Source organism: Acanthaster planci, linkage group LG16, assembly GCF_054643075.1.
Source record: "Acanthaster planci isolate LZ-2023a linkage group LG16, COTS_SCS, whole genome shotgun sequence".
In the NCBI taxonomy this organism is placed as follows: domain Eukaryota; kingdom Metazoa; phylum Echinodermata; class Asteroidea; order Valvatida; family Acanthasteridae; genus Acanthaster; species Acanthaster planci.
This window is the reverse complement of record NC_141792.1, coordinates 4,198,158-4,221,375: the sequence shown is the minus strand read 5'-3', so window position 1 is coordinate 4,221,375 and position 23,218 is coordinate 4,198,158. Positions and strand designations below refer to the sequence as shown.

At 38.5% G+C, this 23,218-nt stretch overlaps 1 protein-coding gene and 1 long non-coding RNA gene across 2 annotated transcripts in view; both read left to right on the top strand.

Annotated features, from left to right (window-relative positions):
* The first annotated feature begins 1,842 nt into the window (after positions 1 to 1,842).
* LOC110984268 (E3 ubiquitin-protein ligase MIB2-like) overlaps positions 1,843 to 23,218 on the top strand; it is a 43,498-nt gene continuing 22,122 nt past the window's right edge. Inside the window, exons 1-13 of the mRNA XM_022244281.2 lie at positions 1,843 to 2,310; positions 3,145 to 3,249; positions 5,315 to 5,486; positions 6,931 to 7,037; positions 7,210 to 7,401; positions 9,475 to 9,596; positions 10,507 to 10,663; positions 11,242 to 11,405; positions 12,792 to 12,943; positions 13,325 to 13,490; positions 13,713 to 13,867; positions 21,401 to 21,527; positions 22,896 to 23,102. Coding sequence (XP_022099973.2) covers positions 2,202 to 2,310; positions 3,145 to 3,249; positions 5,315 to 5,486; positions 6,931 to 7,037; positions 7,210 to 7,401; positions 9,475 to 9,596; positions 10,507 to 10,663; positions 11,242 to 11,405; positions 12,792 to 12,943; positions 13,325 to 13,490; positions 13,713 to 13,867; positions 21,401 to 21,527; positions 22,896 to 23,102 — 1,935 coding nt within the window. The 5' untranslated portion in view covers positions 1,843 to 2,201. The remainder of the gene's footprint in view (positions 2,311 to 3,144; positions 3,250 to 5,314; positions 5,487 to 6,930; positions 7,038 to 7,209; positions 7,402 to 9,474; positions 9,597 to 10,506; positions 10,664 to 11,241; positions 11,406 to 12,791; positions 12,944 to 13,324; positions 13,491 to 13,712; positions 13,868 to 21,400; positions 21,528 to 22,895; positions 23,103 to 23,218) is intronic.
* LOC110984269 (uncharacterized) lies at positions 16,085 to 17,315 on the top strand. Its single transcript, XR_002598843.2, has 2 exons — positions 16,085 to 16,425; positions 17,134 to 17,315. It is a non-coding gene; the product is annotated as an uncharacterized LOC110984269 (long non-coding RNA).

The following is a 23,218-nucleotide window of genomic DNA, read 5'->3' as shown; positions in this document are numbered from 1 at the left end:
AACTGGCCGAAAACTGAACGCATATTGTTTCCAAGTTTTGGATCACGCATTACTAGTGAATGCCCGCAATATACTTTGAGAACTGACGTTGCAGAAATATATGTGACGTAATGGGTTCGTCAGCTGTGCGGCACGAAGTAGTATTGTTGATGGCTTGCGTTGTGCAGTTGAAAAAGTTGAGTCGAAATTTACACAGGATCCATTTTTTTAAAATTCATTTGAATTCTTATCTATGAACCAAGTTTTCTAAATTGAAGAATTTTTCATTAGAAAAGAAGCTTTTTGGAATGGTTCTGGCTGAAAATAGATTTGCCGCTCGAGTGGTTACTTTCCGGAAACAGATCCAGAACGAGAAAAAGAGTCACCACTTTCGTCGATCCCGTACGTCCGAATTAAAAGTTTAAAATTTGAAACAGATTTGGTGGTAACCGTGGTATCGCTATCGCACAAGGTGGATGGTGACCACATTTCACTGGAATTCGAGGATGTTTGTAGAGCTGCAATCTGACTGAATAATTTTGCTATCTTGAACTGGGAAAACGACTGTATTATGTGAAGAGATCTCACTGGTTGAGTTGTCTCTCTGTCAAAGTTGAGTTGTCCTCACGGACGACTTGGCAAACGGTCGAGTTGGCTCAACGGTCGAGTTGTCCGAAGTCGAGTTTGCAAGCGGCCTTCATAATCCAGAGCAATAAACACAGACGTAACGGAAGATCCCGACTTGAGTCAAGTCTAAGCTAAGGGAACCACGCAGCTATTATGCTAATGCTGCTCATGCAGATGCCAGCAGACTGGTCTGGCGCATTTTCTGCGCCTGTACATAAACGAGAATGATGTCATCTTTTAACTGAAACCTCAACTTGTATACAAACCATCCGTTACACGTGTAATATATAGACCAGAGTCGTCGGCCTTGAGAGCAGTGGCATATCGGGGGGGGGGGGGGGTGGATGAGTAGGAAAGTTAGTTATTTATTAAATAATGATACCAAATCCCTTAGGAAACAAGATTAGCAAATAAAAGCAAGGATGTCGGGACCGTGAGCTTTTGATTTTTTTTTCTCCACATAACGAGCCCGAACTTAAGGCGCATTCACTTTTGGATTTGCCCCCACCCCACACACACACACACCAATACGCTGCTGCTTGAGAGGGTAGGGGGCGATTGTCCCCCCCCCCCTTGGAAAAATGGAAAATGAAAAAGGGGGACGAAGAAGGGATCAATAAGTGGTTTTCAGTTTATGTAGATGTCATATGGTGTCATTCTCTACTCAGCCACCCTGGATTCGTTCAAATCAAATCACTCCCGTGGAAAATGATGGCTCTTAATTAATTTACAAAGCCAGTCTGAGTTTTGTGGAAAAGATCGGCTTTGCAGGTTCAATTATATTTTGACGTGTGCGCTATGTGCATCATGGAGGTATGAGGAAGCTAAAGCAGTCTGCAGTGTAGGAGAACTAGTATGTCGGTGAATTTGTTCAAGAGGACTCGGTCAGCCCGGGGCGCGGCGCGGCGCGGATAACCGTCCAACCATTGAGGAAGGAATAGTTCCTGCATGATCCAACTAAACCGTCGTATACGTACGGCCATGCGTAGGCCAACATTGGTCTGGTGCCAATATTGTACATGTATACCCAGCACGATATGTGGCAAAGGGGGACCTCCAAAGTGGTGTACAATCTATATACCAGTGCATCCACTGGAAATCTGACAGGAATTCCAAAGATTCCGTCAACACCGTAATTATCTAATCCCTCGGTCTCTGACGCATATTTATACACATTTTAATTGTCCAAAATACATTATCAAATTTTCAAATTTATTTACTTATACATAATTCACACCTGTGTAGAACCAGGTAATGTTTTACGTACGATGAAACTGCGCTAAATAAGGAAATTCCATGAACGGCACATTGCAATTGGGTTTTTCCACTCTTCAAAAAATAGACACGGCCGGGGAATCCCCTTTCGGGAATTACCCACGAACTGGCGACAGTCGACATTGGTGGATTACAGTAGGGCCTACCATTGTTTAGTCTTGCTATCCGAAGCCATTTCCACACTACTGGGTCGAACCTTCGTGCCCCGAGCTGGAAATTTGATTAGAGACACGTTAGCTTTGATCTTAAGCCTTAAGGATCAGAAAAATCGTAGGAGTTTCGATCGTTGTGGGTGAAACCCTTAGATCGAAGCGGAAGCCATGTTCATAGGTGCAAGGGTTGTACGAGGGCCGGACTGGAAATGGGGTGATCAGGACGGGGGATCTGGCTGCGTTGGCACGGTAGTCCCGGCACAAGCCAAGAACAGTAGTAAGTATGAGATTACTTGTATTCATATTGTCATAACATTTGGGGCAAAAAGGTTTTGAATAAACGTCACATCAGCTGGGCAGCTATATTTTGAAATGAATGAGATAAAGAGCTCTGAAAGTTCTCATGGTTAATCTTTAAATATTGTTTATTTGGCTTATGCGTAGTCAGGGCCGGCCTCATTGATTGTACTGTGACTTTGAACAATGAAAAGTTGACCAATCCTCATAAACATTTAGGCATGATTCAAGCAGACAGCCAATCTTTTCAGGGATGATGAGAAGCAAATTGGTAAATGTACTAGAAGAAGAACAATGAAGTGAAAGAATTCCGTGTAGTACAGTAAGACACCGCTTATTTTCCCTGTAGTAACATTAACATCTGAAAGCAATAAAATGTTCAAAAGAAAATTTATTTAGCAGTGAAGATATTACTTGCTTTAAAGGTATTCACCTAGAAAACTGTAGAAAATTTTCCATACATTCTGATGCATTTAGGGTTTGTGCACAGGTGGATGTCAAGCTGGCATCAATATGGACTTCTTCCTAAATGAACAAACATGTATTTGCAGGCAAGCTTTTTACTGAGTCTGTTTCTTGTCTAAATAGGACCAAGGCTCATCTCTAAAGGGTTGAATTTTTAAATTAATAACAAAACAAGGTGCAAAACATGAAAATGTTGGGGGACCCCTAAATTGATAATATCAATAAATAAAGTATTCTTATTATTGGTGCTCTTGAACTCTCTGCTGGAATGCACAACTTTTCAAGTAAAAGTTAATACTTCACTTAAGAAGCTGAAGGTTTACTGACTATCTGATTGCCGTGTTTTCAGCCTCAGGAGTTTGGGTACGATGGGACTCGGGCAGTGCAGCTAACTATCGCGCTGGGGGAGCCAGCGGCAAGTATGATCTGCGGATTTATGACAATGCCCAGTTAGGTATGCCAAGCTTCTGTTTTATCTTTAATTGACTCCCTACATTTCCTAGCCCTAAAGCTGGTAGTCTTGGGCCAAAACAGCAGAACTCGATAGCGGACTCAATCGAGCATATGCTGCGTGCACCGATTTCTATTGCGCCCTCTTGTGACTTCATTTCACCAATTGATGGCTCGTCCTACCGTCTTTGGAATCCCTTACAACCGAGGTGTGGCCTTTGTGTGTAAAATAGTAGTTTAATATGAATATTCACAATTGACCCTACGGTGCAAAATAGAATATAAAATAGACCGTGAGAGCATTGAAGCAGTTTTGCATCAATAGCGTCAGCTTGTAATTTCTTTAGTTTGGTTGTAGGAAGTCTTTTACAGCTGGGCTTACTTCCGATTGCACCTTGTTCCAATGCATCTACCGCGGCCATTATCAATGGTGACAGTACTGGTACTTTAGTAGTACCTTTAGCATCGCGTAATAGTGCTTGCACATGTACATTATATCGTGTGATAGGTCATGTGATGCAGGCAATGGATCCATATTCATCACATACTGATTCAACTGGAATTTCCCGGGCTTTCCCGGAAATCTGGAGGAAAAGTAACGAGATTCCCAAGACAGTAGAACAAGCTATCGATTGGTGAAATGAAGTCACGAGAGGGTGCAATAGAAATCGGCATACGCTGCATATGCTCGATCGAGTCCTCTATTGAGTTTTGCCATCTTGGCCCAAGACTGTAAAGCTGGTGGATATATTTAAATTACCACTAGGTTAAGTTCAACCACTCCATTTTAATCTTTGCTGAAGACTTTTGTGTTTTGATTTACCTTATCCAAAACTCAGTGATGAATGGACCATTTGCAGTACTAGTGGCACTTACCTTTCATGAGTCACAAAGAGTTTAGGTGAACAAAATCCACATATTTTGGTCTTATTTTAAAATGTTTGTCTGCACATATTTGTCATTATTATTTCAATATTTGGAAAGGACTGTCAAATATAGTAGGATTATGTTAAAAGGTGAAAACAAGGCTTATACTTGTACTTAAGGGAACCGGGCCTACATACAATAATCAAATCTTGAACCCGTGTGTAGATAAGCCTTTTGTGTTTAGGATGCGATGTGCTTTGTTTCTGAATCATCACTATACAGTAAATATAACAGGCTATGCACTGGTGCAACAGCACAAATCTAGTAGCTGATAGAGATGTTCTTGGGATGTACTGTGCAACTGGTACCATACGTTTAACAGTAAATTTGTGTACAAATATTTCCAGCGAGCCAATAACTGTAGTGTAGCTGGAAGAAAAACGTTGTGCCATGTTATTAGGGCCTGTTTTATTTCACTTTGTTATGATTGAACAAGTCATAAAAAGCCCAGTGTGCAGTACATTGTGTATAAAAGCTGTTCGAGTGCAAAGTACCCACCTCTTGAAGTCCCAACTTTAATTGTATTTCACAGAACATAATCTGGGCACCTGTTTCTGAATAACACATTGAGCTCAAACCTGATTGACTTGGTGTGGGCAAGCTGACACTATGGGTCTGCTGTTGATCATTGCAAATTTCATTGATTAAATTTGATTTCAAGGGATAACTTACAAAGAAATGATAGCGTATTCTCCCATTTCACTAAGATTTCGTTTTGAGAATAAAAGTTTTTTAAAAAAATTGAAAATGCACTTGCACAACTGTTTGGATTTAAGGGAAGCTCAGCTTTAGTATTTTAATTTTTGAGAAACTGTCAGCTTAGTTTTGAATTATGGAATTTGACAGGAAAAGTGACATTTGGACAAACGTTTTGAAAGGATTAAACTTTTTGTAGTTTCACACAATACTTTTTGCAGTTTTGGGTTTTGATTGGGAAGTCCAGATATATTTTTCTTTTCAGTGGGGAGCCCGGGAAAGCCCCTTTTTTGTCCACTTCGGCCACTGTAGAAGCAAGCATTGCGTGTACGGTATATTTGTTTAAATCTTAAAGAGAAATGATTGAGAGGAGTTGAATGCTCAGGGTCTAAATTTTGTATTTGATTATGCCACTCAGTGGGGATATTGTCTGCACTTCTCAATAGGAGTGAAGCATCCAAATATCATTTGTGATGGCTGTCATGAGAACGGTGTTGTGGGAATCCGCTGGAAATGTCTGGAGTGTCATGACTTTGACTTGTGTCATGGCTGTTACAATGAGGACAAGCATGACTTGGGACATCGCTTCACAAGGATTGAATCCAACTCAGTTCCAGGGTAAGTATTTTGTTGAAGTGCATGGGGTACAATGTCTGTCAGGTTGAAAAGCCTTTTCCCCAAATTGGTAAATAATCTTGATCATGTATCTTTGACAATGCAATTAAGTTTTGTGTGTACCAGACTGTTTGGGACATGGTTGTACTTTGGATCACATACAAGCGTAGTTTGTGCCAACCTATACAATTTCACTGCATGTATTAACAGTAGGTACTGACAGTGCTAATTAACAGTAAACTTAAGTGTTTGTTACACACATTTACTGTGCATTGTGCAGTGCAAAGTAATGTTTTACAGTGTAAACTTTGACCTAAATTTGCGTGTCAATAGGAATATGGGTATTTGTACGGTTTGTCAAATAATTAAGAAATTAAGCATTTGACGTTATTTTGACAAATATTTGTGCTTTGTGGATGTATGTTTGCATTAAATGCCATCCATTGCCTGAAAAGAAGTTACTCATCATTCATTATGATTTTGTCTGGATCCCAAGTGCTTCATGAATGACAACCTCAAATGATGTCTTCACTGACAAAGTACATGTACTTACCCATGCCATGAATTTTCATTTACCAGAAAGTTCAGCTACCTGGACTTCAGTTAAGGTGATATCAGGTTTCAGGTGACACTGGGGAATTTTGTTTATCTGTTCAGTGCAAGATCAGGGCAGTGAACAATTACTATCGCTTGACTGAACATTGAGTGGGATACAATTTTTTCAACAAACATGGACTTTCCGACTTTCATAAAGTTAACTACTAAATGTTGAATTAAATTAGTTGAAGTTACAAAACCACATTCATTCATTTATTCTGACCGCATTTAAAAATACAGAAATTTGTCTTCCGTCCAGCGGGCAAATTTTTTGAACAGTCAAAAAATAGGGAGATGACTTACAAAGCTGGACATAATGGAGAGTTTGCAAACTTAACATTAATAATTTTCCATAGCACAGAAATCATGTTCCTTTTTAACTGGAACAAAATTCTGCCCAGTTCCAAATATTAACCCTCGAAAAACATACATTGATGCCGCCATGTTGCATGTAAGTGGACGTATGTTTCCAGCATTCAAGCAGCCTACCCACAATCAACAAATTTTAAAAATTTAATTAAAAGTCAAATTAACTGCTGCGAGAAATGCAAAAATAACTTGGTTCTCTAGAATGCAAGAATGAGGGCATCTTGGAATGGCTTTTGCCACTGCTCCATGACTGCAAAGTGCTTTCTTCCAGGGGCCATCAGAAATGTCCTCTGAAACTTTTATTGATTGGTCTATGTAGGAAGGTATCTGATGGAGATCAGTGATCATCATTGCAATATGGCTTCCTTAGATGAGGCTTCTAATGCTTGACACTTTGCTGGGACAAAACAGTAAGATGTATCAAAGGAAAATATTACAGATAACAATAAAGAAAGTTTTTACCCCTTGTTTTTCATTTCAGGATTGAAGTTCCTTGTCGATTTGGTGCCATAAAATGTCGCTCTTTGGGCATTTTCCCAGGTGCCCGAGTGGTGCGAGGGCCAGATTGGGAATGGTCAGATCAGGATGGTATGAGAAAAGTGATTGAAAGTCAGAAATATTCCATTAATATTAACCAGACCATCAAATACACAAAACTTCTTTGCAAGATTTTGGGATGGCTATTTGCACATATCTGGCTGGCTATTTACAAATTATTGACATCTTTTTTTTCACAATTTACTTGTGACAATTTTGACAGGCGGGGATGGTATAGTGGGTACCGTGTCCAAAGTCAGTGGTGGACAGGGAACACACCGTTCTTGGGTTACAGTTCAGTGGCCCAACCTCACCACCAATCAATACCGGCGGGGTCACCAGGGGAAGCAGGACTTACGGTACACAGACAAGGATACCACAGGAGAGTTCTACATTCATCACCTCCCAAGGCTTGGTAAGAAAATCAGGGGGTCCATCCGTCTTGAATGAATGAGAACACCAGATCAATATCAGAAGAAATAAAAACTACACTTTCATAAAAATCCTACCAACAATTTTTCCTCTTCCTATTTATTCCATATTAAGAGTCATTTCATGTCAATACTTAACATATGTGTCAAACAACTAAATTTGAAAGTACACTGTAGGATGTAAGTTAAACAAGATTGACCTTTTCAAAATATTATATAGCCTGTTGCCATGGAAATGGCTCATTTTGTGGTTTTGGCATTTAAAGCCAATTTGAGGCTCTGAAAAACTGGTTTTTAGCTTTCATTTAAAAGGTCACCAAACCAAAATGTAAACTTTTTTCACAAAGCTACATGTGACGCTTTAAGGTATTATCCTTGAGAAAAAAATCTCTTTAAGTTTCACCCTTATGGTATTTTATAGCCTGTACTGAAATACATGTATATTTTGAGAACGTTCAAACTTCACATTTTTACACTAGTTTTGCCCCTGGAAATGTCAATTTGCCAGGGGTCTCCGAATATTTTCCTTTTAGTTGTGGTTAGGGCCAACATTTATCTTTTTCATACATAATGAAAAAAATCATATAACTTTTCATATATAGTGAGAAAAATTAATTGGCAACTGTATCCTATTGTGCATTTAAAGGTTTTCTCAGTTTGGATCAATTATACACAAAGCAAGGTATGCTTTTCCTAAAATGCAAAAAACACAAAACAAGCTGTTTCCATGGTAACAATCTATGCATGGATTTGAAAAGCTTACATGTGTATTTTGTTTACTTGCACCCCAAATCAGTTCATCCTATAGAGTAATTGCCAATCAGAATGAGCTAGAAGCCATTACTTGGGTGGCACAATGCTCTCCGACAGGTAGTACAGGATGTCGTTATTTGCTAAAAACAGACGTGGATCAAGCTTAACAACGTGTGTGAGTGCGGTGCCACCACAGTTATGGTGTCTAATTGGATTAGTCCATAAATTGTAGTTTTTCTTGGCCAATTCCAGCAAAATTTAATTCAATTTAACATTTAAATTCATTTCAAAAAGAATGATCCTTCACACAACAGTATTCGAAAATCAGAAGCAGGCATTTGATTTGGTTATTGAGTATTCTTTCACGAAATATGTTCATTCAAATTTCCAAAGTCATTTTGTCGGTTCGCATCAAAGGACTTAAAAAGAGGTTAATCAGGTCTTTGTTTTGTGAATATGCAATCTCGTTTCACTTGTGGGAATTCAAGTTTATATCAGTGATAAGCGCGCTTTGTGGATCCTATATAAAACCTGATATTAAAAAAAAGGTTAACATTGGATCTTGAGACTTTTGTTTTACAAAAATTGTGTTGGCTTTGGTTCTTACTGAAGAGTGAGCATCTTAGGTTAGGAAAAGCTGATTAACGCTATCCAGAGTAATGCAGAGAAATAGGCATAGATTCAAACAAGAAATGACGGCCCACAAAGAAATCATTCACAATCATTAAAATGATTGTGGAACTTGAATGTCACGCAGAGTGACTTACAGTGAAAGACATATAGCATTAACTTCTCTAATACTCATAAACTGAATGCTGATTTAACAAAAAAGAGAATTATGTGCATATATAAGTTCCTATATGCATCAATGAGTTTTAATTGACTGCACCTGTTGCACTGAAATGAAGTAGAATGATGGAAATGAAACTGAACGGTAAAGCTAAAAAATTGTGGGTACGAAAACAGATTTGAATGTCAGGATAGGGAAAAAGAAATCTCAACACAAACCAAATTGTAGCATGTGAATGTGAATGCATGCTTGTTGATGAAAATGAGTGGATTTTTGCTAAAATCAGCCTGGAAACCATTTTGAAAAAATAAATTTTTGGCCCTGGATATGTTTGACAAGCATTTATGTGAAATGACTCTAAACTCACAGTTTTGTATCCTAAAGTTAGTCAACCAGTGTATGTTGTCAGGCCTTAAATAATGCCATGGGATAAGAATTTACCCAAGGGTATTACCTGTCATTGGAGTGCACATTCAAAGAACTGAGTCTATTTTTGTTTTTTGTGCCAAAACAGATGCAGCCAGGGTTCGCCCCTACTTGGACTGTGGTGATAAGGTCCGCTTGCTGGACATGGACCCGGGCAAGCTGAAGGAATTTCAGCTTGAGAGGTGTGGCTGGAATGAAGAAATCAAAGACGTAAGTTCAAAATGAAGCGGAATTGTGAGACTCCAAAAACGGATACAGCCAGACTTGTGCAACAGTGAAATTCATGTGTAAGCCAACACGAGAGACTGACTCTCTGAAACAGTACACTGTGTGCCAGTCTTTTTGGAGTTACAGTCACCTCTTCAAAGATGTTGCTTTATGAGGCAACATGTTTTAGATTTACAGAGAACATGTACATGTAACTAAGAATTTAATCAGCTCTGTGACTTGGCAACTGTATTTGTCTGTAAATATCGTAGGGTTGGACTGGACAAAATATGTCTTCTCACCACATAACACATCAGGTTTATGTCTTCAGTTCTTACTTTTCTTTGCATTTTTGTGCATTCAATAAATTAAGCACCTTTTGCCATGTTTGCCTTTTCTTAGTCATGTGTCCAACTTCATATGGGATGTACTATAGTCACACAGTTTGCTCATGCTGTTCTGTGGAATAGTCTAACCTTATTAATTAGAGCACTGTTAATACAGCATTTTGCTTACATGTATAACAAAGAAATTTTTAGGTCCCAATCATTTGTTCTTCATGGTTTCCATTTCTGATTTTCCAATTGTTATGCTGTTAAATCTGCATAGTCCAAAGGACTTCTTATTGTTTGCTATTTGGACCACATGCTCCAAAAAGTAAACTGTATGTTTTTCTTAATTAATTGAACAATGATCATTATCTGCATTTCAACTGGCACTAAAATGGAGGATTCTGAAACTTATTCAGTGACAGTGTGCTTAACTCAAAGGGGAAACCTGTAGGTGTACACCCTGCACTCTTCACTGATCATTTGTATTTTGGTGAAAGTTTAGTAATGCATTCTCAGTAATTGCCCAAAACTTATGAAGACTTTTGTGAAATTCAAAGGGTTTCCAATTGTTTCCACCTCAGTACCTTGGAAAAGTTGGAGAAGTCATTATGGTTGATAGGGATGGAGATGTGAAGATCAACTTTGGAGGATCATCCTACTTTATTAATCCATTGTGCCTCTCCATGGAGAAGAAAAAAGAGGTTGAGACTACAACAAGGAATCCACGTAGCACTGATGGTAATTGATGGATACTCTCAAAACTGTGGGTGCCTAACCCATCAAACAAACTGTTGTTGTCACCAACACAGTATCCGATGGCTTCAAAGTTATAATATCACAATATTCTTGAATGTGTTGTCTTGATACCAGATCAACCTATCAAAAATAGACCCTTATGGCAAAGCCAGAGCGTGCAGCTGATGAAGTCTTAATTACAAGATGCTGCTGGTCCTATTTCTTTGCTAAAGAAGGCATGACGGTTTTAGCCATTAATACCTACCGAATGTCACATTCTAGCTTTTCCCAAAGGTCAGCTTCATCAAAAAGGTTCAGTCTCAGGCTTCTCTTTCAACTGCATGAATGCACTCTTTAGTTCAGTAAAGTTCCACGCTTTTCACCAGACCCATCCAACTGACTACAGTTTATACATCAAACTCCAGGGGAACCTTCAGTTTGCCGAACAGTTAAGTGTTTGAAATGACTCAGGAGCCTGAGATGTTTCCTGAGTAGACCATGGAAAAATTATCTTTATGTTTCTGTCATTAATTTGAGTTTTTGATGGTGATCGAGGAATCTCTCATTGTGCTCTGCTAAAGATCTGGGTGATTTGCTCGCTGCTCTTGTCCTGAAGTCTGAGCTGGAGAAACTTGGGGACCTTTTAGGAGGATCTGATGCATCAAGCGGAGCTGCTCTCTTTCAGGCAGCAGCTACCGGCAACACCAACAAAGTGCGGGAGATCATCAAGAATCACCCAGATGCAGTGAGCATGCTTTTAGAAACTGTAACTCCCCCTCTCCCCCACAAAAAATGTTCACCATCCACTGTTGTAGGTCCTGTATGTGCCTTGGTAAAATGCATGGACCAATGTCACAGCACTGCTTAGTTAGCACCAAAGTTGTTCTTACCAGCAGCAAAAAACCCTAGTGCTTGACCACTGTTTCATGGGGGCATTGTTCTAATAAGTTGCTCATGCATGGAGATCTGTATTGTTTTGTCACTGCTTTAAGCAACTTGTTCTCTGGGTAGAGCATGTTTGTTTTGGCTGAACTTGTTGCCTTACATTCTCCATGCATGAAAGATTTGGTTGCTCTGTAAGCACAAAATTGACTGTGAATCAAATGCTTTGAAATCATGTCCAGGGTCTAGTAAATCATGGCTCTATTTAACTGTGAGCAGTAATGTCATGATTATTATGGCAGGATAATTTGCTATCCTTAACTATTACATGACATTGTTCTGCTAAAACAGTGACATGCATATTATCCATTGTTACATCACCGAGATAAGCAAATTTTTCCTCCGAGGTGAGCATGCCTTTTGCTGTGCTTACTGCCCACAGTCTCCATGAAATACGTAGAGCCTCTGGCATAACACTGTGTGCTTATAAATGGTGCCGTGAAGTTGGGCCCAGGTCTCATGCTAGACTGATGAAAGACCTTATAATCATATCATAGAGTGAGAATGGAAAGGCAATTTTTACAAAGATGTTGGTATTATAGTCGCTATCCTGAAAATAAATGTGATGTATTTTCAGCATAAATCATGTCTGTCATTGTCTGTAGACAATTATCAGAGATCCATGGTCACTTTGACAAAAGTGCCTTGTGAAGACTACGGGCATGTTCATTAAATTAATTTCTAAATGTTAATATACAAATATTATGTAAGGTTTATTTTACATATATTGTTTATAATATAATGTTTTCCTTTCTCAATCTGGAATAAAACACAATTGTCACATTCTAAATGGGAGTCTTACAAATATGTCTTATTGTTTGATGAAATATTTAATTTGCGTTTGGATATTATATGGAAGCATCAACATTCTTCATCTGTTCAAAAATGGACCTGTATTTCTATTTATCATTAGATGTCTACCATTTTGTGTGAAAAGCTGCATTGAGGCAGCTTTCATTTATGTACATATTTGGTCTGTTCCAAATCCACATCCACATTTCACTCCTGTACAATTGTAATGAGCCTTCTCTAATAATGCAGGAAGGACACTGAAAATGCAGACATGGAAATCGGATTTCACAGTGTTTATTCTGTGTAGCACTTGCATTACTTTTGTTCAAACATACAGTTAAGTAATAAATAAGCAAATTGGCGATATTCTCTTATTGCTGTTGTTTTCATTTTTCAGGTGAAATTTCAGAATGATGAGAAACAGACAGCACTCCAGGCAGCTGCTCATCGTGGTCACATGGATGTAGTTTCTACTTTGGTTGGAGCTAAAGCACCACTTGAACTTGAGGATGAAGATGGAGATACAGCACTTGCTTATGCAATACTTGGGTGTGCAACCAGTTTTTTTCAGCTCTGTGTTATCAAAGATGCACTGATTATATCACATTTTATGGAATCATTCCGAAAGTCTTTCAAAATTATAGCTTAGTAAAGTTAAGAGTTCAATTAACCCTAATAGCAAATGGTTTTACAGGCAGTGCTCAACTGTGTATTTTACTGAGTTTCCTGGAGCAACTATAAACATGCATATCGGAAATATTCCATATTAAAAGCAGGTTACCCATTCCATGTATTTCTTCTTGTAGCTGGTTGTCAGCCCAATGTACTCAGCACCTGTAGAAATCAGGTCCAGCTGGTCAGCGGTGATTATGTCTTCATTTCATAGGATATGGTAATTTTTTAATAAGTAAATCGCTATTTTCCATACAGCAACAAGCCAGACATTGTCAAACGTCTATTGCTTGCTGGGAGCAGCGTGAACGCAGCCAACAACAAGGGTTTGACTCCACTCCACCTGGCTGCTGCCAAAGGTCACCAGACATGCGTGGAAGTGTTGCTTAAACACATGCCAAGCAGATGTGATGTCAACTGCAAAGTGAGTCAAAGTAATAACTGTTAAGCAGCTCAATGAAAGTGGGCCCTGTAGATCAATCATGCAAAACTTGTGCTAAACTTACCATGACCAAGCACATAAATTAATACATTCAGTGGTAAAGAAAATTTTTCCATTCCCCAACAGCTATACAGTTTGTTTATAGTCACACATTTTGTCATTTCTGTGTGTCTAATAAATACAAATTTTTACTGTTGTTTGCAGGATAAAGAAGGAAATGTGCCACTCTACTTGGCCATGCTGTCAAAGAACAAGCATATTGTCAAGTTGCTTGTTGAGCACCAACGTATAGATCTGAGACTGACCAACAAGAATGGCTTCAACAGTCTTCATAATGCAGTTATGACCACAAATTTGTAGTAAGTCTGTTTTCCATAACCTTTCAATTCGTCAGGCGTACCACGATCTGATCTCAATTTTTGGTCAAAATGGGTTTTTATCAAATTTTGAAAATATCCATCAACAGAATCATTTTGAGAAAATTTGGAAGAAAATAATTAGCTAAATATACTAAATCTGCTAATGAGTGCAATGGCGCATTGCAAAAAAATGAATAACTTATTTCACCAAATGACGTATCAATTCCTTGGAGTAAATTTCTACACTTAAGAAACTACAAGAAAGGCTATATCTACCTGTAGGGTCCTGTGCGGGCCCTGATCTCACGCAAGGTCTGTGAGGTGTTTGTTCATCCGTGAAGAAGGGAATTGAACTAATGGATATTCACGTTTTAATAAGGTTTTAAACGATCTTTCTGGTTGGAGCAAAAAGTTCAAGCTAAAATGGACGGGCGTTAATATTGGCCAATCAGCTTGATTTTAACATCATATTCAGACAAACTTGTGCTCTTTATCTTAGAGCTCAAATGAAACAAATAGGTAGAAGGCTTCTGAAGTTACGAATTTGCGATGAGCCAAGGTGTGACAGAAATCGGCCTGAAAATCGTTTGCGCCGCTGTAAGAATGCAGATACAGACTATTTCTATTTGAAACTTGACAGGGTTTTAAGTCATTCAAAAATGATACTTTTATACTATTAGAAAAAGGAATACTGAACATTCAATTTGCCGAAAGAACAAAATTGAAAACACTGAGTGTTCCAAAGTTATGCTCTCACAAAGGAAAAAAAGTGCTGTTTTGGGAGGCCTTTTTATGGATCTCTGCTTCCCAGCGGATGCTTGTCGCTAAGGTTGCGCTAAGAAATTCATATTACACTGCGATAGGTCGCTTCGTGAAAAAAATAATTTTGCGTGTCTTGGTTTCACGAAGTGTCACAACTGCGTGTGTCCCTCCCACTCTGTACAATTTGTATGGAATGGCGCACCACAAAGTGACATTATGAGAAGTTGACCTCATCTATTACAAGGTCATGTCTAGTATGTTGACTCAACTGGAAAATGCTCATGTAAAACAATGGAGTGAAAACATTCAGCTTTAAGTCAGGTAATCAAACTGCGTTCGTGGTTTGCGTACGTACGATGCACATTATACACTGCCATTGACCATGAGATGAGCACGTAGCTGGGCATTCTATGGCATCATTCTGTGAGTATTTCAACCAATTTAGCGAAGCAAACGGCAAGGTTTTTCTAAACTGTATTTATGTAATGTACTTTTAACACAAGAATAATAATCTAGCTTAGAGTATGAGTAAATCTCATACTCTAAGGTCTCAGGCCTAATCTGCACACAGGGTAGGGCCTAGGCCTAGTAGTACTTGTAGGCCAGGGCTAGCAATGATGCCAAGTTTTTTGCGGGTGTAGCACAATATAATTAATTTCAAATCAATGGTATCCTTCATTTCACATTAGAGCAACTGTCCTGCTGAGTTCATATGTAGTCCCAAAGCATCGGTTACTGTCCTTTTTGAGAATTAAATTACCCGATTCCCCAAATATTGCCAGTCCATTTAAGATCAGTCATGTAGCTTAGCTTTTTATTGTCAAATGTGGCCAGCAGGAAACAGTCATTGACATACAGTGACATGATGTATGTTAAGCGGGGCTGAATAAAAATAGAGTCTTACTTAATCCTACATACATGTCGGTGCAAACATTTCATTGTCGTTGCAATTATGGATGATTCTAGGGCTCTAACATTGCACAGTTATGACCTAATAAATTAAAAGAGGCCATAACAGGGTCCTAGTATAAAGTATAAGCCAAGATAGTTTTGTTGCTCTTACAACTGGCCAAAACAATGGTATCATATTCATAATGACCAGTGAGTTACGGGTATGTGATTTTTGTGTCTTGTACTACCTAAGATGATTATCAGTTACCATTGACAATGAGTATTGTCCATATCAGTGACAAAATTTTAGTTTGGTTTATTACATTGAACGTACCGGTAGTAGAAGGTATTTAGTCATTAATGATACTTGCTGATGAGATTTTTGTTTCTGTTTCGTTCTTACAGATCATGGATGTGCTTGTGCAGTGGTGGTAGCAAAAATGTTGTCAGTTCAACTGATCTGAAATACAGACCTCCACTTCACGTTAATCAGACTGTGAAGATGAAATAGAGGAAGGTGGTAGAGTGTAAAAGTTAATGACTTTGAAGAGACAACAGGTAACATTGCTTATGGGGGGGGAATTGTATAGTTGCAAAGCATTTTCATGCAGTGGGGGAAGGGTGCATCAGTTTACACTTTTGTGAAGAGGATATGTTGGAAAACTGAGCTTCTTGATTTGCCAGTTTATTAGTTGAAATGCTAGTCCAATAAATAAAACAATTTTTTTGAGCTGCCAAGTTCATTAAAAAAGCTTCTTCCATGCCTTTTTAAGAGAACAGTAAAGACAAAGTCAGCAACACTAGTACTGGAGATCAACGAAGCAGCGATGACAGAGATCAAGGGGAAGAAGAGGGCGACAGCTGTGATGATGAACCTCTAAGTAGACTGGTCTCAGGCGAAAAAAGTAAGTGATTCTTTCAAAACAATAATTTTTGATTTCTAAACTTTTCATGTAAATTCCATTACTCTCATTGAAATTGAAATCTAATCACAAGCATTCTTAAACTAAACTTCTCTTTTTCCATTTTGTTCCACCCACATATTTGACTTTAGTTTTAACTGGTATTCCCCTGTTTCCACCAGTTGGAACCTCATCTATATCATCCATTGGTCTGAGTAATCGAGCTGTTACACCAGTGGTTGAGCCAAGTAGTAGTACTAGTTGTCCTATGGTATCACTATACAACACTTCCAATATTCCAGTAGTTGACCTGTTTCCTGGATTTACGCCGTCAGCCTACACTCCCTTAAGTACCATAACTTGACAATCATGCTTTAAACTCCCATTTGGAATTAAGCTAAATCGGTGTCTATTTTTGCTGTCCCTTTCATATACATCATGTGATTTTTTCAATTTAAAATCTGTTCCTTAATCCTTGAGTCATTCATTAAATCCAAGTTTCAGGTCTACAAATGGACTTCAAATCAATCTAAATAACATTTCAACATCAAATTATGAGTATCAAGTGCTATGGGAACACCAAAAACGCCACAAGTTCTTACCCTAGTTTATAGATTTACCTGTTTGAGATTTAGAGGTGTTTTTACCACTTTTGTTTATTCGTAACTGAGTTAGTGTTGATTGAAAGTCTGTGAATTTATATTCTTGCAGCCTCAACAACAGCATTCATAAGATCAAAGGTTCCGTCAGATGCCATTGGGCCAGCTCAACAAGGAGAAAGGGCTTAAACCTGCTCCAATTTTAACTGCCATGAAGAGATATTTGCTGCATGCGCGAGTTGCTCATGTCTCTTGTGTTTTGAGCATTTTGTAAGTTCATCCTCCTATGATACACACTATGAATATTTCTTTCTTTATTCTGGCTCTAGCAAGGAATTGAACATACAGTACGCTGAAAAACAGGCACAACCTGAGGCAAATGTGTTTTCTGATGACGTCCACGGTGAAATGAATACACCTGTGGATTTTTCTGATGGTGTACGAAATGACCCACAAACCTCGCCAGGATTTGGTTGTCAGGTCCCAGAAAGTTTTGAAGTAGAGGGGGGGTTCCAAAAATTGAGTAAGGTTGAGTGTGAATTGAGTGAGGCAACCGAAACTGCACATAGTCAGGCAAAAAATAACTATACTATACAGAGAAAACACACAGGTTTAAGGAAGGAAGAAAGACAAAACACAGGTCAAGGTGTAATTCATTGTTCTGCAACGTCGGAAAACTTGAGTGCAATAAATTTTCTGAAGAAGACCGTCAATCCATTGGGGGTGCTTTTTTTCTAGCAGTAATTTACAAGCACAGAGACAATGAATAGCACGCCATATTGAAACAACATCCCCAAAAAGTAGTACATGCAAGAAGAGGGTCTCACATTTTTACCTCCCTAAAGGTAAAGATAACTCACTTTGCCGTGTTTGCAAGATCATGTTTCTCAGTGCAGTTGGAATTTCAGACCGTCCAGTTAGAACTGTTGTAAGTAAACTTGGTCCATGTAACATTCTCACAGCCGAGAGAAGAGGAGGAAACAGTCAAAAGGCAAAGATCAACTTCTCAAAAAGGAAGTTGAACATCACATTAACAAATTTCCAAAAACGGAGTGTCATTATTGCCGCCAAGACACAACATTTCAGTATCTGTCAAGCGACTTGAACATAAACAACATGTATGATCTGTGCCTGGCCGAGAACCCTAAGCAAAAGCTCTGAGTTTCAATGCTAAAACACTGCATGGCATGAAGCTTACATTTCATAAAACCAAAAAAGATCCATGTGGGATATGTGAAACCTACCACAAGGGTAATCATACTGTAAAAGGTAAGCTCCATAAAGAATACATCAGGCACACTCAAGAAAAAACTGCTGTGAGAGAAATAAAGAGTCAGAAAAAAAGAACAGGCTCTCTTGGATCCACGAAAGTTTCAAGCATCTGTTTACGATCTGCAACAAGTGATCTACCTTCCTAGGTCTGCAAGAGGATCACTGTTTTACAAACGGAGGCTTGCCTGCTAAAATTTCACAGTTTATGAATTGGACAGTAGATCAGGATTTTGCTTCCTTCATCATGAAGGAATAGCAAAACGTGGTGCGAATGAAATGGCATCTAATTTGTACAAATACCTCTCGACACTTGACAGTAAAGGAACAGAAGAAGTTGCCCTTTTCAGCGACGGGTGTATAGGACAGAATGAAAATTTCATCTTGTCAGCAATGCTTCTGTACATGTACTTGGTGCAGAATTGCTCGTCACTGATCAAAATAACACTGTACTATTTGGAGACCAATCATAGTCAAAGTGAGGGAGATTCAATCCATAGCACTGTCGAGCGAACCCTGAAGGGGGCTGCAGACCTGTTCCTTCCCTGTCAGCTTGCAACATTGATTCAACGTGCTAGAAAGACCCCTGACAAATATCACGTCACAGAAGTGCAAACGCAGGACATTCGAGATTGGAAGGCACTCAGTCAAACCATGCATATTTTGTAGTGGGCAAGAATGTAGATTGGACAAAAGTGATGCAGGTTGAAGTGAGGAAAAATCTACCTCAAAAGATCATGGTCAAATTTTCCCACTTGGAGGACAAGTTCGACACAGTTAATTTGGAAGAGAAAAATAGGCACACACTTCCAAAACACTTGCAATACCCACCCAGGCTGTGCCAAAGGAAGCTCGCCAAAAATACCTGAGGCAAAATACAGTGACCTGATGAGTCTTTGTGAGTGCTCAACACCGGTAATTTTCCATTCAGGTCATATTGCCTTCCACCGACACCTCCCACATTAAACCATAGCGTGTTTCCTGCAACCAAATTCTGCCAACAGATCTCTGTTAAGTGGAAATGCGGTAGTCTCGCTTGTATTAAATATCAGATATTGCTGTAGTTGCATTAATTAAAAGTTAATGTGTAGACCGCTGTTCATGAAGCTGTGTATATCTTTGATTTTTGAACTTTTATTTTCAAGATTCAGTTCAAGAATCACAGGGTCGATGGTTGAATGTCTTCAAATAAAGTCATTATATACTGGAAGTTCTTTGGAATTTCAAAACTCACTTATTAGTGCTGTTTTAAATCAGTGATGAAGGGTTTACGATGACTAGTGGTGCAAGTATTTTGTCACTTGAGTTTAGATCAATACTTCACATAACTCAAAGATGTAACTTACATAGGCCGAAATTACATAACTTACATTTAACGTATCAAATTTTCAACGCTAATTTCGAGATGTTGAATGTTATTGATTTATTATTAATGATGCTTCAATAAATATTGTGACAAAACCGGCGAGCAGATTAAAGGTTTCATTTTTATGAATTCAAATAAATCTAACGTCTTTGCGTAAACGAACATAAACATTATGTTCCCAATTTAATTGTAAACTGCATGAACTATATTTTCATAAAATTTACTCAGGGAAATACATTGAACGAATTGAAATCATACACACATTTAGGTCATCTTACGAGATAATTGTTTTATTAACAAATCAAAGATTCTGTTTTTGTATTGCCAAATGAAGATTTAAATGAATAGAAAACAATTTTTAGGGGCCCAGGTGAAATGTTGTTATGAATTTGTGCATTTGACCACTGTTATATGAAAAATGTTGAATTTTTACATTATAATAGTTTGTATTGAAAATGAACTTGGAAAATTTTTCAGGCGGGTGTTGATGATTGAAGGCGATGAACTTGATTGCATTTTTAATGATAATTCTTGTTTTTGCTTAAATACAAATTTTCCTGGAAATGAACGAAATTTTGTGATTTAACGTTTTTGTTCGTTTTGTTTTGTCGGTCTATCATGAGACAATCATCAAATATTGTCATTGAAATTTGGCTTAGCACCAAAGTAGCCGAAAACAATGTTATTTTAAAGTTATTTCATTTCTTCGATTACCCTTTCCAGTACTTCCCCCATATTAGGACCCAAATCAGTGCTAAGCATCGCTGTATCACTGATGAATCTACTGATCTTAGAAAAGGAAACATTTAGTTTCAGCAGGTTGCAAGTTCCTGCCCGACACATGCTAAAAAGATCTATGTGCGCATGCGCAATGGACATAGGCCACTCTTACTGGGAGACAAACACAGATTTTTCTTTTCACGAAGTGACCTATCTGCATAGGTCACTGTTTTTGCAGACAAAGTATGGGCAGAAAATTTCCACTGAGTGACATGTGGTTTTGGCACTTATTTTTACCCAAGTATTGGTTATTTTCCGTCTTGGAAAGAATTGAATATCACAATTGAATTCTCCATCTGTATTATGTATAAACTCTGAGTCAGTAAAAAAAAGTGGAGGAGAAATGAAGCATGCAAAACAGGCAAAACTTCAAATGCGTTTATCTCGGAACGTCAAAATCTGAGATAGGTTAGATCGTGGTACGACCGACGAATTGAAGCGGAGGGTATAAAATTCTCATTTTTATGCTAAAAGATTTTTCTAGTTCTCCATGACTATTTAAGGTTCTTTTAAATAGGCATGAAGGGCAGAAATCAAGACCATGCCAGACCAATAGTGCAGAATCAAAGCCCATGTTGAAAGGGTGACATATCAGATAAACTTCGGAAACTAAATGATACTAATAAAACAAAAAGAGTTGCCCTTGGGCATCCTACTGATCACCTCACCTCGATCTTGTAACTTGGTACTGATGCTTCATGTGCCTCATTCAGAAGACCAGTAGCCAATTCGTAAGTGTGACGTCACTTCAGTTTAAACCATGCCCACTGCACGTGTACTGCACATAGTGTTGCATGCATTGATCGCCTTTTGCACTAACCATGGAACTGGAAGTTAACGCACAACTTCAGCAATCATCCTGTGGGGGCCTGTAAATTGTGGCACATCTGCCTTTGTGACGAAGTCACTTATGAACCGCATTAGGAATTAGCTTTAATATGACAACTACATTTCATTGCTCCAGTGCTGTGGAGGCTATTCTGAGAGCCTCACCAAACATGGTCAACATTCCAAAAGATGACGGCTTCACGGCACTACACCTTGCTGCCCTCAACGGCCTTCCAGATATCATTTTGACCCTCATTAAACAGGTAATTCACAGAAAACAAAAACCTGGTCATGATGACAAGATTCATTGATGTCTATAATGACAGGAATTTGTCTTGTTGGTAAGGCTGACAAGATGGCATGTGTGGCAGAGCCAGAAATGTTTATGTTATTAAGTACATGTTTTTACATAGAAGTAGTTCCCCTTTAAAGATGTTTAACTTTAGTTTAGAGTTCTTGATTTTTTTTCTAGTAGTGTGCCCCCCTGTTTATTTGTTTAAGCCCCAGCTTCCCCCATTTAGAGTTACCACATGGTCTGGTCACACTCAGTGTAGCAGATCAGCAGAGACCAGTCACCTTCACATGTACCTATGTATTGTTCTTTCTAACTGGAGTGTGGTTTTTCTGCTTTAGCCCTATTCTGCTGGAAGTCAGTGGTTGAAGTCTGAGTGTAAACTCATAAGGTCCATTTTACGCACTGTGTTGGGTTTGGGTTTAGGTTTTGAGTCTTAAAGTTTTAGTCTTTGGGTGTTTTTTTAGTCCTTGAGTCCGATTAGTTTTTTTTTGTATTTTTCCTGTACTTTTTCATTAATAAATTATTTTTTGAGCCTTTTCTTTGAAGTCAACTATTGGTGTCTGAGTCCTTATTAATTCAGTTTCCTGCGACTTTTCCTTCAAAGATCCTTGGTTTAGTTAGAGTTTTGTTATTTGCGAATTCCCTAAGGTGTGCCATTTTTCCCTGTTACACATGCATCTATCTTAGTTTAAGGACTTATCTTGTCAAGATGACAGGTGGAATGCTGAAGTTTAGATAACTTGAATGATGACAAGTTTTCGTTGTCTGTGCAGTCTGTTCTAATAGACATTCATGTCATTGCCTGCCTTCAATATTTTTTAAACTGAAGCGAGGGTTAGAAATTTGATGATTTAAACTTTTTTCAAGGTTCTTGAAACTACCCCTCAAACAGACTTATTCAATAGGCCAAGCTTTCATTGCAAACATTGGCCATTAACTGGCCACTCTTAGTACACTGCATATGCTAGCTATGCTCGTCATACTTGTGAGAATGAATGTCAGGTTTAAATCATATCATTGAGTGATTGAGTGATTGTGTTCAGAATACTATAGGGCAGGGATCAGTGGATTGGTCTACTCTGATACGTTCTTCAGGTCTAAAAGTCATCCTTGGCTTTTTCAAACACTTTTTAAGAAATGGTTGTTTCTAAAATGTCATTTTTTAAGATTAATTTTGACAAATCAAAATTAATTTTGTTATAAAAAAAAAAATATGGTGTATGGTGTATAGTAATCTCTAGGATGGGAACACGTAATATGTGTAAAGGATTAAATTTCATACGTCTAAACAACATACTGGAAGTACACTCATTTGAAGCTCATTTCATTCACCAAGGGCAACTGCAACAAGGAATTGAAGAATATTAATGGGCAGACGGCATTGCATCTGGCCATAGATAAGACACACAACAAGTGCATCGAGGCTCTCGTTAATAATGATGCCAACGTGAATGCCCAGGACAAAGATGGTGACACCAGTCTTCATCTGATCATGATGAAAGCCTCCATGAAAGACGTCATGCAGTGTACACCAATGGGAAAGGTAAGCCAGTGGGTTATTTAAGAGGAATACCTTGGGATGTTTGATGGCAGTAGGAGGTCACTTCTTCTCTGGATTGAAGCAGTTGTGCACATGCATATAATTCGCTGGCCCTAGGG